This window comes from Elephantulus edwardii, unplaced genomic scaffold (genome assembly GCF_000299155.1).
Source record: "Elephantulus edwardii isolate Elephantulus edwardi_28Jun2011 unplaced genomic scaffold, EleEdw1.0 scaffold00163, whole genome shotgun sequence".
In the NCBI taxonomy this organism is placed as follows: domain Eukaryota; kingdom Metazoa; phylum Chordata; class Mammalia; order Macroscelidea; family Macroscelididae; genus Elephantulus; species Elephantulus edwardii.
This window is the reverse complement of record NW_006399913.1, coordinates 2,894,196-2,910,454: the sequence shown is the minus strand read 5'-3', so window position 1 is coordinate 2,910,454 and position 16,259 is coordinate 2,894,196. Positions and strand designations below refer to the sequence as shown.

The 16,259-nt window shown below is 36.3% G+C and overlaps 1 protein-coding gene across 2 annotated transcripts in view; it reads left to right on the top strand.

The window, feature by feature from the left end:
* TMEM135 (transmembrane protein 135) overlaps positions 1-16,259 on the top strand; it is a 259,256-nt gene that overhangs the window by 238,861 nt on the left and 4,136 nt on the right. For both annotated transcript variants that reach the window (XM_006895253.1, XM_006895252.1), the window contains 4 exons: positions 598-667; positions 3,483-3,650; positions 10,977-11,040; positions 11,982-12,058. In XM_006895253.1, the coding sequence (XP_006895315.1) occupies positions 598-667; positions 3,483-3,650; positions 10,977-11,040; positions 11,982-12,058 (379 nt within the window). The remainder of the gene's footprint in view (positions 1-597; positions 668-3,482; positions 3,651-10,976; positions 11,041-11,981; positions 12,059-16,259) is intronic.

Genomic DNA, 16,259 nt, shown 5'->3' with positions numbered 1-16,259 from the left:
TCCACCCTTTCCCTACTCTACCACCAACCCTTCCTACTTTTGCTTACAACATTCAACACCCATCTCCCATTGACCAGCCCCTGATGTGATGTTCTAAGTCTCATGCAATCAGGATTTCTCTGATTCTTACCATATATAATATATATATTTTGTGTATTTAGTATTTATTGGCAGATATACCAAGTGTGATTTTTTCCATCGCACCTTCAAATGTATTAACTACATGCTCATAGATTTTATGCAGTTATCTTAAGTGAGGAGCAACAAAGAAAAAGAAAAGTACCTCTTTATCTTCCCCTCTAATTGTTTTTAGAAAAGAATAGATACACACATTTAGAAATTACATTTTTCCTCTTTTGTTTATTGTTATTGTGTACCAGAGAGCAGGAACCGGCCCATACCTGACCCTCTGGATTTTCATAGGTAGGTTAATCACACAGGAAGAGATTGCCCGTCCTCCCTTAGAACATCTGGTGGCCTCAAATGGCATGTTTTAGGGATTGCAGCACAGCTTCTTGCCACTAGGCCCCCAGAGCCTAACTACAAGCACACACACATTTTAATTATAATTGGGTTTCCCCCTTGCTTTCATTTCAGATGCAAACATGGACCAAGGCATAGATGTTGCAAACACTATGAAGATAATTGTATTTCTTACTGCATTAAAGTAAGTATGTGAAAGTATTCACTTTCTAAACAAGAAGGAATATATAGGAAAAAAAATCTCTTATTAAAGAATTTCAAAAGAAGACGTGGAAGAGTTGACATCAGCAATTTCTATGATTGTGTTTGACTTTGATGAGTAAGAAATTTGTGAGAATTGGGTGGCAGTTTAACTTTCAGTATTCTGTTATTAGAGCCTTAGTGAAATAACTTTAAAATTACCTTATTTAATGAAACTTTTGAGGCAGAAGACAAGATGATTGTACACACACACACACACACACACACAAACACACACCCACTTTCTCTGTGTGTGTCTCTCAGAAAAAGAGTCAGTCAATTTTCTCATATGTTCTTATTAGAACATCAGTTTGCATCTAGACCCCTGGAATACACTGACTCAGTAGAAAAGCACATACGCTGCCCACCGTCTGATACCACAGTGTTTGGCGTGGGACGTGTAAAGCTATTACATTTCTCAGGGCATCAGGGTAACTGGAGCTTGTCCACAGTTACTCTAGGTTGAGGGAGATTGTTGTGCTCCAGTTTTCTTTAATATACAGAGCAGTAATACATTTACTCCTGCTTGTTGGACTCACACACTCATACTTGCACTCTCTCACACAAGGCACACACATTGCCGTCAGTTTTGGGAGGGCAATACTGTCATTGCTATTAGTCTGATGTAGATGGTACTTTTAAAAGTCTTGCAGGCCTGACAATTTGCTTCTGTAGAGATTACAGTTTAGCTAATGGAGTCAGCCCAAATGAAAGAATACATCAGCAAATGGATGGCAAAAATTTATGTGCTTTGTTGCAGTGTTTGGTCCCTATTCCATCAGTGATGAAAAGAGCAGTTATTCAACAACCCCAGGAGACAGCCTCTTCATGTTCTCTCTAGAAGGGAGAGACTGTCCCATGTTTGTGCTTGTGAAAGTGTGTCTCACCAAGAGTTGATGGTGGGATTCACCAAAGATAACACTTGCCCTCAGAACTCCCAGTAATAGGACCAGGGATAAAAGCTGTGGAGGAGTTTTCATTTGTACAGTATTTTTTTTTAAATGCACTCCTTCGAAGTCTGATTTCCTGCTCTACTTTTAAGATGGTGGAGAAAAGCAACATTCATTGCTGGCAGCTTCAACACTGCAGGCCCTTGGAGAGTAATTATTCTTGTAGCTGAACATAATTCAAATTCAAGAGAACATTTAAAAGAAAAATGAAGAAAAGAGTAGTCTGATTTAGTCAAATTTTTCTTTTGGGCAGGGGATAATTTTCTTGGTAGCCTCCTCTAACCATTGACTCTGATGTCCACCCTAGTACCCTCATTGTTTTATTCATTACACTTTAAGTCTTCTGTAGTGGGATCAGTTGTGGGGTGGGTTTTTTTTTTTTTTAACTTATTTACTTCCTGTTCCCATAGTAAGGATGAAAATAAGAACTTTGTATCCTCTTTCCCTCATCTGGTTTAATAGCTGATACATAATGGTCAGCAAATACCTGAAAGAGTGAATGGATAGATACGAGTGGAAACCAGCATGAAACATTTATAAATCCTTGAATCATTGGGCTGGCATTTTAACATTATCAGTAGCACAATAAAATTATGAACATTTGCTGTTTTAACAAACACTGTTGTTAGATGCTGTCAATTAAGATTCATAGCAACCCAGTGAACAGCAGATCTAAATCCTGACGTAGCCATCCTCATCAAGATCTGAATCTTGACGTAACCATCCTCACCAAGACACTGTTGTTTCACCTAATACATAAGCATTAAAAATAATTGCTTGGAAAACTTAATTTCCATATTTTAAACAAGTAGTAGGCAATATCAGATATATTAGTAATTAATTCCTAATAATTCAATTTACCTAGAAATACAAAACTGATTTTAGCAGGCAATTACTAGAAAAAGTATAGACATTTTTCCATTCTGGTGAAAGAGAGGAGGAGGAAGAAGATTATTCTAATATACTGATTGAAGCATATATCAAATGTTATCATTTAATGTTTTGCTTTTTCTCATTTTATGTCACTAAATAATAGATAATACATATATAATTTATTTTAATAAATGTTGAAATAAAGTTGGCCAACATTAGTTGTTATTCCAAGACAGCTCCCATTAGCACTCTAAACAGTAAACAGTTGCGGGAAATCTGGGAAATGTTGGCAGCAGATAGCAATTTACCTTCTCAAGTTTTTTTTAGTTTACCTCAAAGTTATCATTCCTTGTGATTTATTTATTAGCCCAACACAATTGGGTACAATAATCAAAACCAAATAGATATCTTTTTCTGACAGTTTCTTTTAATCTTATTATTTTATAAAGTTAGTACAAAAGTTCTAAATAAATGATAAAATTATTTTTCTGTCAGCAGCAATCTTAATTCTAATGAGCAGTTTTCTGTCAAAATTACCAAAAGCATTTGGTTTTGTTAACGACCTTTTTTGCCCCTTGGAATTTCAGTACTTTGTTTCTAAAATTCATTTGTGGTTTAGGAGTTTTAAATCCTGAGTATTGTCAGCAGAATGTCAGGAAATGGAATTTTGGTCCATAGACAAGCTTGGCCAGTGCTTGTGAGGCTTTTATGTCTTTGTAAAACAAAGAAAGTGTACTCACTCCAAGATTTCATCCGTATTTTTAAGGTAATTGTTTTAAAATTGTTGTTTGAGGTTTTAAGATTTACTTTTGAAAATGCCTGTGCTATAAACTTGTAGTAATTTTCCCGAGTCGTGTTTTAATTTTGAGATATAATTTATATTTTATCCTTCAAAATTTAGTTGTAAATTGGACTTTCCCTCCCACTTCTCTCTAGGGCTTCATCAGAATGTTCAGCGTCGGGTACTTGATCCAGTGCTGTCTCCGAATCCCGTCTGCATTTAGGCATCTGTTTACAAAGCCCTCCCGATTATTTTCTCTCTTCTATAATAAGGAAAACTTCCAGCTTGGAGCTTTTCTTGGGTCTTTTGTTAGTATATACAAGGTAAGATTTTCAGAATAGGGAAAAAAGGAGGGTTAAATACCACATGTCTGTAGTAAAATGAAACATAGCCTTAAACTCATCTATTAATTTTTTACTGCTTCTTTCTATTGTTGTGTTGTGCTGTCAAGTTGGAACCAACTCAGAACTCTCAGTTTTCACTGGCTGTAATCTTATTTGAGAAGATTTCCCATCTTTCTCTCTTGGAGCAACTGGTGGATCAGAACTGCCTGTGTTTGGGGTGCCAGTGCAACTCCTTCCTTCTAGGCTAACAGAGTTCTCTTCTTTCTGTAGTATTCATAAATAGCTTAACATTGCCAAATAGACACAAATATATTGAGAATTGAGGTTGAAGTAAATGTCTTCTCTTAAAATGTTTCTTAGTAACCTTGATTGTGTAGACATATTTACATTTATGCAATATTAAAGATTCTCAAAGACTTGTTTTTTTAAATACACTTAGAAAATAGGTCATTTCTAATTTTATAATATTACAAATGTTATTACTATGTCCACACTTTCTTTTTCTCTTAATCACATTTACTGCCTGGTTATTAATTAAAAACGTATTCTTGACTCTTCTCACTGGTAGCAGAAATTGCTAAAGCCAATAAAAATTTTCAGTTATGACTTCTGTAAGTGTCCTATAACTTCTGAAGTCATTCTATAATGACTTCATTTTCTTCTCTCCCTACTCAGAATTCCCACAACATTCAGCTATTAGCACCTCTTTCTCTATGTTCCTATAAATGTGCATAGAGGTATATATGTAAGCCCATATGTAGGGATTATTGTTACACAACGTTCAGCAATTCTTATATAATGTCCTGTTTAATAGGAATCATAACTTAACACATTTATACAAAAGTTAAAACATAGTTTCTGAATACTTATGTATATTAATATGATTGAACTACATGCCTTTTTTATTTTTGGTTCAACAAGAAAAAAGGTGAATGCTGGGTAAATTGAATTCTGGTATTATTCAAGTTAAAATGATCATGTGCCATTTTATTAAGTTAACTTATGAAAAACAATCATGGAGAAAATACATTGAATCAAAAGAAGAAAAGTGACAGATAACTAGTGATTTGTTTAGAGCACTCTGGTGGCATAGCCCGTAGGGTCCTCCATTGCTAACTCATAGGCAGTGCCCCTTTGGTGGTTCAGATCCATTAGTGGCTCAGTGGGTAAAAGAAGAGCAGTCTCTGTCCTTGTGATTTACAGCACAGAAACTTGCTGGAGGGTATCAGTGAGTGAATGCGTGAATCATTTGTTAGGAAATACTAGTACTAACTTAGCATTTTCAGTGTGGTTTGATTATGAAGCTTTACTTTATTGAAATATAAAATATACATGTACTAATAGAATATATTATTGAAAATTACATGTTTGTGTTCACTTTCTTTTTCCTTTATTATATAATAATGTTTGCATTTCTTTGTTGGTCAAAGTACTCATGAGTTAAAAAGTTGTGTTTAAGCTCAATTTTTGTTTCTTTCGATTTTTGATTGTGAATTGGTGAAAGTTTGCATGGTAAAAGGTTTTCCATTCAACAATTCCTATGCATTTTGTTTCATGTCAGTTGTTTTCCCAACAATGTGTCATCACTCAGCTTGAATTTTTTCCCTTTCCTTTTGAGATTTGTACTTAATGTTAAGTACTGTTTGCCCAAATTTTGAGCAATAATGTTTGCTGACTTTCCACTTTTTTGTTGTTCGATAACCTTTTGTTTGCTTTCATAATCAATACTTCGCCTTTGCCTTTTACTGCAGCTATCACTAGTACTGGCTTTGCCTCATTTGGGAGCCATGATGAAGTTCATAGTGATATTTTTTAAAAGAAATGAGAGCTAAAGAAAATACTACAGTGTACTGAGAAACACTCACTACACACCGATGCTGCTGCCTATAGTCAAAGTATATACATTGTTAAATGTTAAGCATTTGAGATAGAAGAAGTACATCATTGTACATATATAATCCAGTAACACAGATGTTAATTGTTATTATCAAGACATGTATTATAGGATATATGTGTATGTTTCTATACACTGTATCATTATATACCTGGCAGTGCACTCAATCACTTTCTATACTAAAGACAGACATAAGGCACATATGTATGTGGGACTCTAGTATGTTCACTATGTCTTGTTCTACAATCAGGATTATTCAACTCTGATATAACTTTATTAAGATAGTGAACATTATGTAGAGTATATTATCCATAGCTGTTTTCATGCTACAGTGGTATAATTGAGTAGTTGTCACATGGACCACATAGTCTGCAAAGGCTAAAAATACTTTCCCTTGTAGAAAAAGTTGGCTGCCCTTTTGTCATAATTATTATTATTATTATAAAAATTCTTATATAGTTATATAATTATTATAAAAAGAATAATACATATAATGTATTGTAGAACTTTTAATAGTAAATATAAATGTATGGTAACAATAACACAAAGATAGAAAGAAGTACTATACAAATATAGTGTTACATGATTTTTACATTATACCTAAAATGATAAAATATTATTTACATGTACCAAAAAAGCCCAACCCCACTGCCATTGAATTGGTTCTGACTCATAGTGATGTTCTATCAAAGTTTCCAAAGCTGTTAATCTTTCTCCACCCCTGACCCCTACTCCCTGGAAAGATATTTCCTTTCTTTCTCTCTCAGAGCAGCTAGTGGATTTGGATGACCCAATTTTTGGTTAACAACACAATATATAACACATGACACCACCAGGATTCCTTGTGGGTTGTGATAAACATGTTTATTATAAACAATACAGAAACCAGTAAATTTAAATTAAAAGGGGGATCGATGGGAAGAGAGAGATAAAGAATAATAAATAATAGAGAGAGAATCATAGAACACAATCTAGAAGAAAGCTAGGGGGGAATGTGAGGGAGGAGAAATAGGGAACAAATAAAAATAGTTAGCAGACTAGTAGTTTTATTTACTTTTTTTAGACTAGTAGTTTCAAAGCCCACAAATCACTAAGTCCATTAAAATAAAATAGTCTCAATACACAAATTTAGAGACAGAAATTAGCAAATTGGATAAAATAAAAAACCTGTGTGATTTAAAGGAAGCCAACTTTAGAAATGAAGAAAGGTTAAAAGGAAAAGCATAAAAACAATAAATCATCAAATACTAAGTAAAAGAAAACTGGATATTAACATTTGAACTGCAAGTGCGGAAAACCATCACCTGGTACCGAACTAGGAAAGCTTCTTGTTAAGTTTTGTCAATATTTGGTTAAGACTTCAGCCAAGAAAACGCTATGTTGAGTTCTGTTCTCTAATATGTATGCCGTTGCCCTGAGTCTGAAGTGACCTGAAACTGCAACAGGAAGAGTGTAAAAACAGAAGTGCACCTGACCCCGCCTTGGTGTTTTCATTGGCTTTATATGTATGTAGAAGTTGGACAATAAATAAGGAAGACTAAAGAAGAATCTACGCCTTGGCATTGTGATACTGGTAAAGATTACTGACTATATCACAGACAGCCAAAAGAACAAACAAATCTGTCCTGGAAGAAGTGAAACCAGAGTGCTCCTTAGAAGCCAGGATAGTGAGACTTCATCTCACAGGTGATCCTCATGGTATCGGGAAGGGCTCGTGGGGTTCTTGGAAAAGTCGCTATAAGGTGTTGGGTTGGGACTGACTCACAGGTGACTGATCAGTGAGTTTCCAGAGGCTGTAAGTTACATGGGAAGAGACTTGCCATTCTTCTCCTGAAAGCAGCCTGGATCTGAATCACCTTCTGGGAATTGAAAAGGCAACTTCCTACCCATTAAGCCACTAGAGCTCCTTGGGAAAGTGGAGGGTCAATGAAAGAAGAAGACCCTCAGAGATGGAGTGACACTGTGACTAGACCGGTGAGCTTGAGCAAAGCAGAGATTGTGAGGATTGCTCAGGAGTGGGCCGACTTGTGTTTTGATTTGACAAAGGCTCACTCTGAGTCAGTGCGGACAGCCCCTAGGAGCAGCAGGTCACTGACAACAGCAGCGTGGACAATCTTTTATTTTTAAATCATGCATGCGCATGCGGGTAGCTTTGAAATGCAGTGTATGAATATTTCCTGTAAGAGGTTTTCTCACCCAGTTATGTTTTCCTTAGTTCAGTGTCATGATTTTGTATTAAGGAGGCAAATAAATATTGACTGAAATGGGGGAACGGTGCTGATAAGGACTGAATGCTAGAGAACAGACAACCTGAGAATGAAATGTTTCAAATAATCCATAAGCAAACATTTCAGAATTTATTTTAAGAATAAGAAATGCTAAATTTACTTGCCTTAAAACAACAACAAAAAACAACACATAATTTACCTTTAACTCTGTTTTGATTGTGTTGGTTTTAACACTGGAAAAAAAATTTTTATTCTTCAGCATTTCTCGCTCTTCATTTCTCAAGCTGCGAGAATTGAAAAACAAATTGAAGCCTCGAGTCACAGTATTGAAAGGTGCTATGAGTAAAATATTGGATGATGAAGGGAGCAGCAAAACAAGATGAAGGAATAGACAGGGTCACTGTACCAAAAAACCCTGGAAGATTTCAGGAAGTACCATATGCACAGGAGCAGCCAATGGTAATTAAGGAAGAAGTTGACGCTGTATTGAAAGCATTGACCAAAAAAAAAAAAAAGGTTCCAGGATGATGGGATTCAGTTAAGAGATACAGTGTCTTGGATGCACTCACCAATCTATACCAGGAAATTTGGAGGACAGCTGTCTGGCCAATGGATTGGATGAGGTCCATGTTGGTTCCCATTCCCAAGAAAAGTGATCCAACAGAATGTGGAAACTGTTGAACAATATCATTAATAACACGTGCAAGCAAAGTACTGTTGAAGATCACTCAAAAGCAGCTAGAACAGTAGGCACATAGGGAACTACCAGAAGTTCAAGGAGAATTTAGAAGAGGCCATGGTAGCAGAGATATTGCAGATGTCAGATGGATGCTGGCAGAAAGTAAAGAATACCAGAAAAAAATGTCTATTTGTGCTTTATTGACTGTGCAGAGGCATTTGACTTTGTGAATAATGACAACTTAAGGCTAAATTGAGAAGAAGAATGAGAATCCCAGAACATCTAATTGTGCTCATGCAAAGTTGGACCAGGAGGCTGTTGTACTAACAGAGCAAAGGAATAATACTACATGGTTTAAATTTAAGAAGGGAGTGTGTCAGCCTTGTGTTCTTTCTCCATACCTATTCAGTCTGTATGATGAGCAAGTAATTCGAGAAGCTGGACTTTATGAAGAAGATTGTAGCATCAACATCAGAGGAAGACTCATCAATAACCTGTGTTATTCAGATGCATAACCTTGCTTGCTGAAAGTGAAGAGGACTTTAAACACTTGCTGCAGAAGATAAAAGAATACAGCCTTCAATATGGTTTGCATCTCAATATCAAGAAAACAAAAATTCTTACCACTGGACTGATAGGCAACATCTTTGATATTGGAGAAAAGATTGAAACTGTCAAGTTCATCTTACTTGGATCCACAATTAACAACCTTGGTACCAGTGGTCAAAAAGTCAGGAGACATACTATGCTGGGAAAGTCTGTAGTTAGGGACCTTTCTAAATTATTGAGGAGTAATGATGTCAGTTTGAGGACTAAGGTGTGTCTAATTCAGGCCACGGTCTTTCCAGTCACTTGCTATGCATCTCAGCACTGGACCGTGAATAAGGATGACAGAAGAAGAAATTACTCCTTTGAGCTGTGGTGCTAGACTGCCAAAAGAACCAACAAATATGTCTTGGAGAAAGTGCAGCCAGTCTCTTCGGAGGCAAAGATGACAAAACTTCATTCATCTCCCATACTTTGGGCATGTTGCTAGGAGTGGCTGAACTTAGGAGAGAGACATGTTGTTCAAAAAGGCAGCAGATCTGTTAAGGAGAGGAAGACCTTCAACCAGGTAGATTGACACAGTGACTGCCACAATGGGCTCGAGTGTGCCAGAAGTGTGAGGATGGCCCAGGAAAGGATAGGGTTCGGATCTTTTGTTCATAGGTCAAATTATGGATCGGACTCTACTTGATGGCACCTAACAACCATTACTGAACCATTTCAGATTTCATAAGTTTTTAACCACAGTGAAGGGAAAATGAACTTATAAATTCTCAACAGAATCTTGAATTTCTGAAGCCATGTTGTTGCACATTGTTCAAATCTCCTAACATCCTATTTCACAGTCAGTACTGTACTCAAGTGAAGGAACATGGCTGTTCATGCCAATAAAACTTTGTAACAGTGAATTTACAATGTTATATTATTTTCAATTGTCACAAAATATTAATCTCTTTTTAAACCATTTTAAGTGTGTTAAAAAAAATAGTCATCGTATAGTGACTGAGGGTGTAGCCTCCACTGAAGATTGCACTTATTAATGCACAGCCATTTCAGCCAGTAGCCTTTAGCTCCATCTGAAAACAGAAGCATACAGACCTGAACTGCTTCTGTGATCTGTTCTGTTGATTTCAGAGGCCTGAGCTCTTGAGTATGAAGGAAGCTGGTAAAATGTTTACTAACTGTATGGTATCAGGCTTCACTGCAAATTCCTTCTGCATAATTTTGATTTGTAAGCTTGCAGCCAAGAATGTTTGAAGGAGGTGCTGGCCCACTGGCCCCAAGAGGAGTCTCTACTTTTTTTGCTATCAGAGCCCCTGCTGGAGTATGTTGCCTGTGGACATGTTCCAGTCAAACCCCCACGGAGGTTTGCTTTGCTGGTTTTAGGGCAGTAGCTTGGGTTCTTGTCTCTTTGTACAGGCAGAGGCTATGGTGGTCAGCAAAGTTGACTTTTTTCTGAAGCAGCTACCCTAATTCACAGCAGCTTGTGGCCCATGTGTCTGGGGAATGGGCAGGCATAGTGTGTGAAGCACTGTTTCTACTGTATGTTGCTATTGTTGATTCTTACCTGTCTGCAGTTCCTTGTGACTTTCCTTTACTCTTTAGGTCACACTTCCTCAAAGCTGAGCACTGTTATATTATGCTCTTATTTAGGGAAGGTAGGAACAATAGTTTGTTTACAGCATCATCTTCCTAGATTTCATCTTCGAAATGGACCTCCAGGAAGTCTGCTGTGTTGTATAATTTCCTATTAGAGTCTACCAAGGAAGAACTTGATAACAGATTTTGGGTCGTGATTTCTCCAGTCACGTATTCAGTTTGATTTAGATAAGATCACCAATTTGCTCACAAGATTAGCTTGTAGAGCACCATTACTAGAGTATTACAAATGTTATTTATCTTCATGAATCATTTTATAAATACGAAACAAGTGATACTGTGTTTTCTGTTTAATGCAGGGCACGAGTTGCTTCCTACGTTGGATCAGAAACCTGGATGATGAACTGCATGCTATTGTAGCTGGTAAAGCACTAATTCAAAATGAATAATTGTTATTCTGTTAATAAGTAGTAAGAATAAATGGGAAATATTTTTCTTATTAACCCAGTCTCAGTAATGCAGCCTTTATTGAGGTACCAGTCCAAACATTCAGTTTGAAAAGTTCAGCAAATTGAAGCTCCTTAATGATGAATGAATGAACTAGCCATTTACTTCCTGACAACTAAGCTTAGGGAATGTGTCACAAAAGTAACATGTAACTTAAAATATTATAAATTATTAATAGAAATTGTATTTCTTTAATAATTCTATTTTTCATCAATGGCAAAAGAAGTATATATTTTAAAATTACTCCTTTTAAATACTGTTAATTTTTCTGTCTCTATTATCTTTGGATCGACATAATGACTGCTACAGTGGGCTTGAGTGTGTCAGAAAGTGTGAAGATTGCACAGGATAGTTCAGGTCTCTTGTTCCTCAGGTCGCCGTGGCTTGTACTCACCTAACAGCACCTAACAGTAACCTTCTTTGGTTCTTCATTTACAGAATGAAGATAGTGCTATAGATAGAAATGACAATGATTGCACTAAAATAATTTTATTTTTTAGGATATGAGGTGAATAAATGATAATTTTGATTGCATATCAGAAATGATAGCATTAGCCATCAGTTATTATTTTTAAAGTTACTATATTTGATAAGACAACAGCTGTTTTTTTACTTTAATATAAAATTTCTTACAGTACATTGGTTACTAGCTCTGAAGATCAATTTAGAAATATGTAATAGTATGAACTCACCCATTTTACCATCATAAGGATGCGTACATGTATTTTAATAAGTGACAGTGTTGTAAATTGATCCTTTCCTGTTGAAATTATAAGATTGATTAACAGTTCCAGATGACTTAATATCAAAGAAATATTTTGAGATCTAATCTGGTTTTGCCTTATTTGTTGTTTCAGGATTTTTGGCAGGTATATCAATGATGTTTTATAAAAGCACAACAATTTCCATGTATTTAGCTTCTAAATTGGTAGAGGTAAGCAAAACTTTTTAAGCATGAGCTTAAAAGATAATAGAGCTTATTTTAAAACCTGTTGTCTAACTGATTTAGTAATAAATATATATTCTAATTCTAGAGGCAAATTCTATTCCTGTGTAAGTATTTGAAAAAGTCTGTTTCACTCAGGTTTACGTGTGCATTTTAAACGTAGATAATTGTACAAAATATAGTGTAATTAACCTTCCTCACCTATTACCTCCTTTCAATTATTGTCAGCATTTGATCTTTGTTGTTTCTTCTATACAATCCACTACTAGAAAATCCTAGTCATAACATCATTTTATTCTCATTTCTAAACTTGTCAGGATATAGACTTCATAGTGCCATGGTTAGAATTCTTGACTGCTAAACTCATCAACCATTTCTCAGGAAAAAGATTAGGCATTATGCTTCCATGAAGATTTACAGACTTGGAAATGTCTGGAAGAGTTCTCTGTCATAAAGTAAAAAATTCTCTATGAGTTGGGGTCAACTTGAAAGACTTGGTTTTGGGGTGGTTTTTGTTTTGTTTTTCCTGATTTTATTTTATTTTCTTTTAAAATGTGTACGACTTGCACAAAAAAGACTCCTTAAAAAGAAACAAGGCAATAATAGTACCAAAATATAGCTGCAATATCATTATCATATGTTTTAAGACACTAACTCCTTAATATGATCATATATTCAATGAGAAATTAGATTCTCATTGATTCTCTCATAGATGTTTTAGGCAATCTATTTCAATCAGTTTCCAAACAAAAGTTCCTTTAAACTTAAAGACTGCTTCTTCTTTTTCTTTGCTTTTGCTTTATTGTTAATGGAAGAGCTAGGTTATGAGTTACATGGAATTTACCAGGTTCTAGATTTTACTGATTATGACCTCACTGGTGGTGATGAATATGTTCCTTAACCTCATGTTATTTAATACATGAGTTCTTAAGTAACTCATGTATTTCCTATAAATTGCTAATTGGATTTAAGGGGCTTAAGCAAATTCAGGTTCTGTTTTTTTGTGTGTGTGTGGAGTGGATGTTGGCAGAAATACTTCTGAGTTAATGCATGAGTGAATCAAATTAAACCCAATGTTCTTGAGTTGATTCCAACTCATTGTGATCATATAAGGCAGAGTAGAATTCCCCATACGATAAAGACTTTAATATTTATGGGAGCAGGTTTCCTCATCGTTATCCTACAGAGGAAATAGTGCATTCAAATTGTTGGCCTTTCATTTAGCATCCCACTGCTACACCTACCATACGAGGGCTCCTTGCCTCCTGGTAAATCCACGGTTATTGACAACTCATAGCAGCTTGCCATCTTGTTTTCTAGGCTGTAAATATTTAAGGGAGAAGACTACTCATCTTTATCCCGAGGAATAGCTGGTGGATTCAGGTTCCTGACCTTTTGGTTAGCAGTGCAGTACATAGGCACTAGGTCACCAAAGCTCTTCTGCATCACATTAAAATACCATGTCTGCTGCTCTTAAGTCTCCCAATTTATAAGGACTCCAGAATAGAAGTCCCTCATCCGATTTCCAAGACTATAAATTCTATGGGAGACAACCACTCATATTTCTGCCTTGGAGTGGCTGGTGAGTTTAAACTGCTGATCTCGTTATCAGTGCAATACTACCTAAGACACCACCAGGGTCCTACTGTATCACATTACTTAAAAAAAAACCCTCACTGCCTTTGAGTTGGTTCCAACTCATCATGACCATTCCATGGGGTTCCTGAAGCTATAAGTCGAGTTGCCTGTGACTCATAGCAACTCTATGTACAACAGGCCTAAACCCTGCTCTATCCTGTGCTAGCTTCACTGTCTCTGACACACCCACCCCCATTACTCCAGTAACTGAATCAATCCGCCTCATAAAGAGTCTTTCTCTCCTGTACTATCTACCCTCCCAAGCATGACATCCCTCCTTGCAACATGTCCAGAGTATGTCAGACGAAGCTTCAGAATCCTTGCCTCCAAGGAGCAGCCTGGTTTTACCCTTTCCAGGATGAACCTCTTCATTTTTTTAGCAGTTCATGGTATATTCAATACTCTTCTCCAGCACCACAGCTCAAAGTCATCAATTCTCCTATCCTCCTTACTCATTGTGCAGCTCTGATACATAGCAAGTAATGGCAAAGACCATGGCCTGTATCAGGTGCACCTTAGTTTCCAGAGTGACACCATTGCTTTTCAGTACTCTGGAGAGGTCCCTAACAGCAGACTTTCCCATCACAGCACGTCTTTTAATTTCCTGGCTGCTGGTGCCAAGAGTGTGGACTGTGGAGCCATGCAAACTAAAGATGTTAACAATCTCGATCCTTTCAGCATCCATCCTGATGCTGCCAATTGGTCCAGTGGTGAGAATCTTTGTCTTCTTGATGTTGAGCCTCGATCTATATGAAAGGCTGTAGTCCTTGACATTCTGAAGCAAGCACTTCAGGTCCTCTTCAGTTTTAGCAAGCAGGGTTGTGTTATCTCCGTAACGAAGATTGTTGATGAATCTTCCTTCCACCAATCCTGATGCCGCATTTCTCCTCATAGAGCCCAGCTCCCCAGATAATCTGTTTACAAACAAATATGAAAACCTAAAGGAAAGGGACAAGTACCTAGAAATTCACAACCTACCTAAACTGGCACAAACCAAAATTGAATACCTGAACAAACCGTTTACAAAAGAAGAAATTAAAAAGATAATAAAACAACTTTCAGCCAAAAAAGTCCTGGACCAGATGGTTTTACAAGTGGATTTTACTGAACCTTCAGAGAAGAACTGTCACCAATTCTACATAAACTATTTCAGAAAATAGAAAAAGATGGAATTCTCCCAGACTCATTCTATGAAGCAAACATACCCTTGATACCAAAGCCAGGTAAAGACACCACCAAAAATAGAAAACTACAGGCCATTATCTCTCATGAACATAGATGCAAAAATAATAAATAAAATTTTGGCCAGTAGAATCCAATGATACATCAAAAAAATAATTCACCATGACCAAGTGGAATTCATAACAGGTATGCAAGAGTGGTTCAACATAAGAAAAACAATCAGTGTAATTCATCACATTAACAAAGCAAAGAACAAGAAGCCTATGGTCCTCTCAATTGATGCCGAAAATACCTTAGACAAAATCCAACACCCTTTCATGATTAAAACACTCAACAAAATAGGATTAGAGGAGACTTTGTTCAAAATAGTAAAAAGTATACGCAAACCTGAGATCCAACATTGTTCTCAATAGAGAGAAATTAAAGGCATTCCCTTTGAGAACAGGAACTAGGCAAGGATGCCCAATATCACCTCTCCTATTCAATATTGTATTTGAAGTCTGAGTGATAGCAATAAAACAAGAGACCGAAATAAAAGGTATCCAAATTGGCAAAGAGGAAGTAACATTATCTCTCTTTGCAGAGGATATGATAGTTTACTTAAAAATCCCTGAAGACTTAGCAAAAAAACTAGTGGACATAGTTGACCAGTTCAGCAAAGTGGCAGGATACAAGATCAACGTACAATAATCAATTGGATTTCTCTACAGTGACAAAGAATATAGAACTGGAGCTTAGAAAAACAATAACTTTCACAATAGCTAATCACATGGTTAATACTTGGGAGTAAATCTAACCAGAAGCACAAAGGATCTATTCAAAGAAAATTACAAAACATTACTACAAGAAACAAAAAGAGCCCAGGAGAAATGGAAGAATATACCTTGCTCGTGGATAGGAAGACTCAATATTGTGAAAATGACAATAATACCAAAGGCAATTTACATGTTCAGTTCAATTCCATTCTTTTAACAAGATGGAAAAGGCTATCTCTGATTTCATTTGGAATGGAAAAAGGCCCTGAATAAGCTAAGAACTCCTTAAAAAGCGAAACAAGGTAAGAAGCATCTCACTCCCTGATTTCAAATCCTATTACACTGCCGTGGTGGTCAATACAGCATGGTACTGGTACAATGACAGACACATAGATCAATGAAATAGAATTGAGAATCCAGAAATCAGCCCATCTACCTATGGTCAACTGATATTTGACAAGGAGATGAAACCATTCAAGTGGGGAAATGACAGCCTTTTTAACAAATGGTGTTGGCAAAATTGGAAAACTGTCTGCAGAAAACTCAGGCAAGATCCACACCTCACTCCATATATGAAGGACTGAGGACTAAAGCCAAGGACTATAAACTTCATT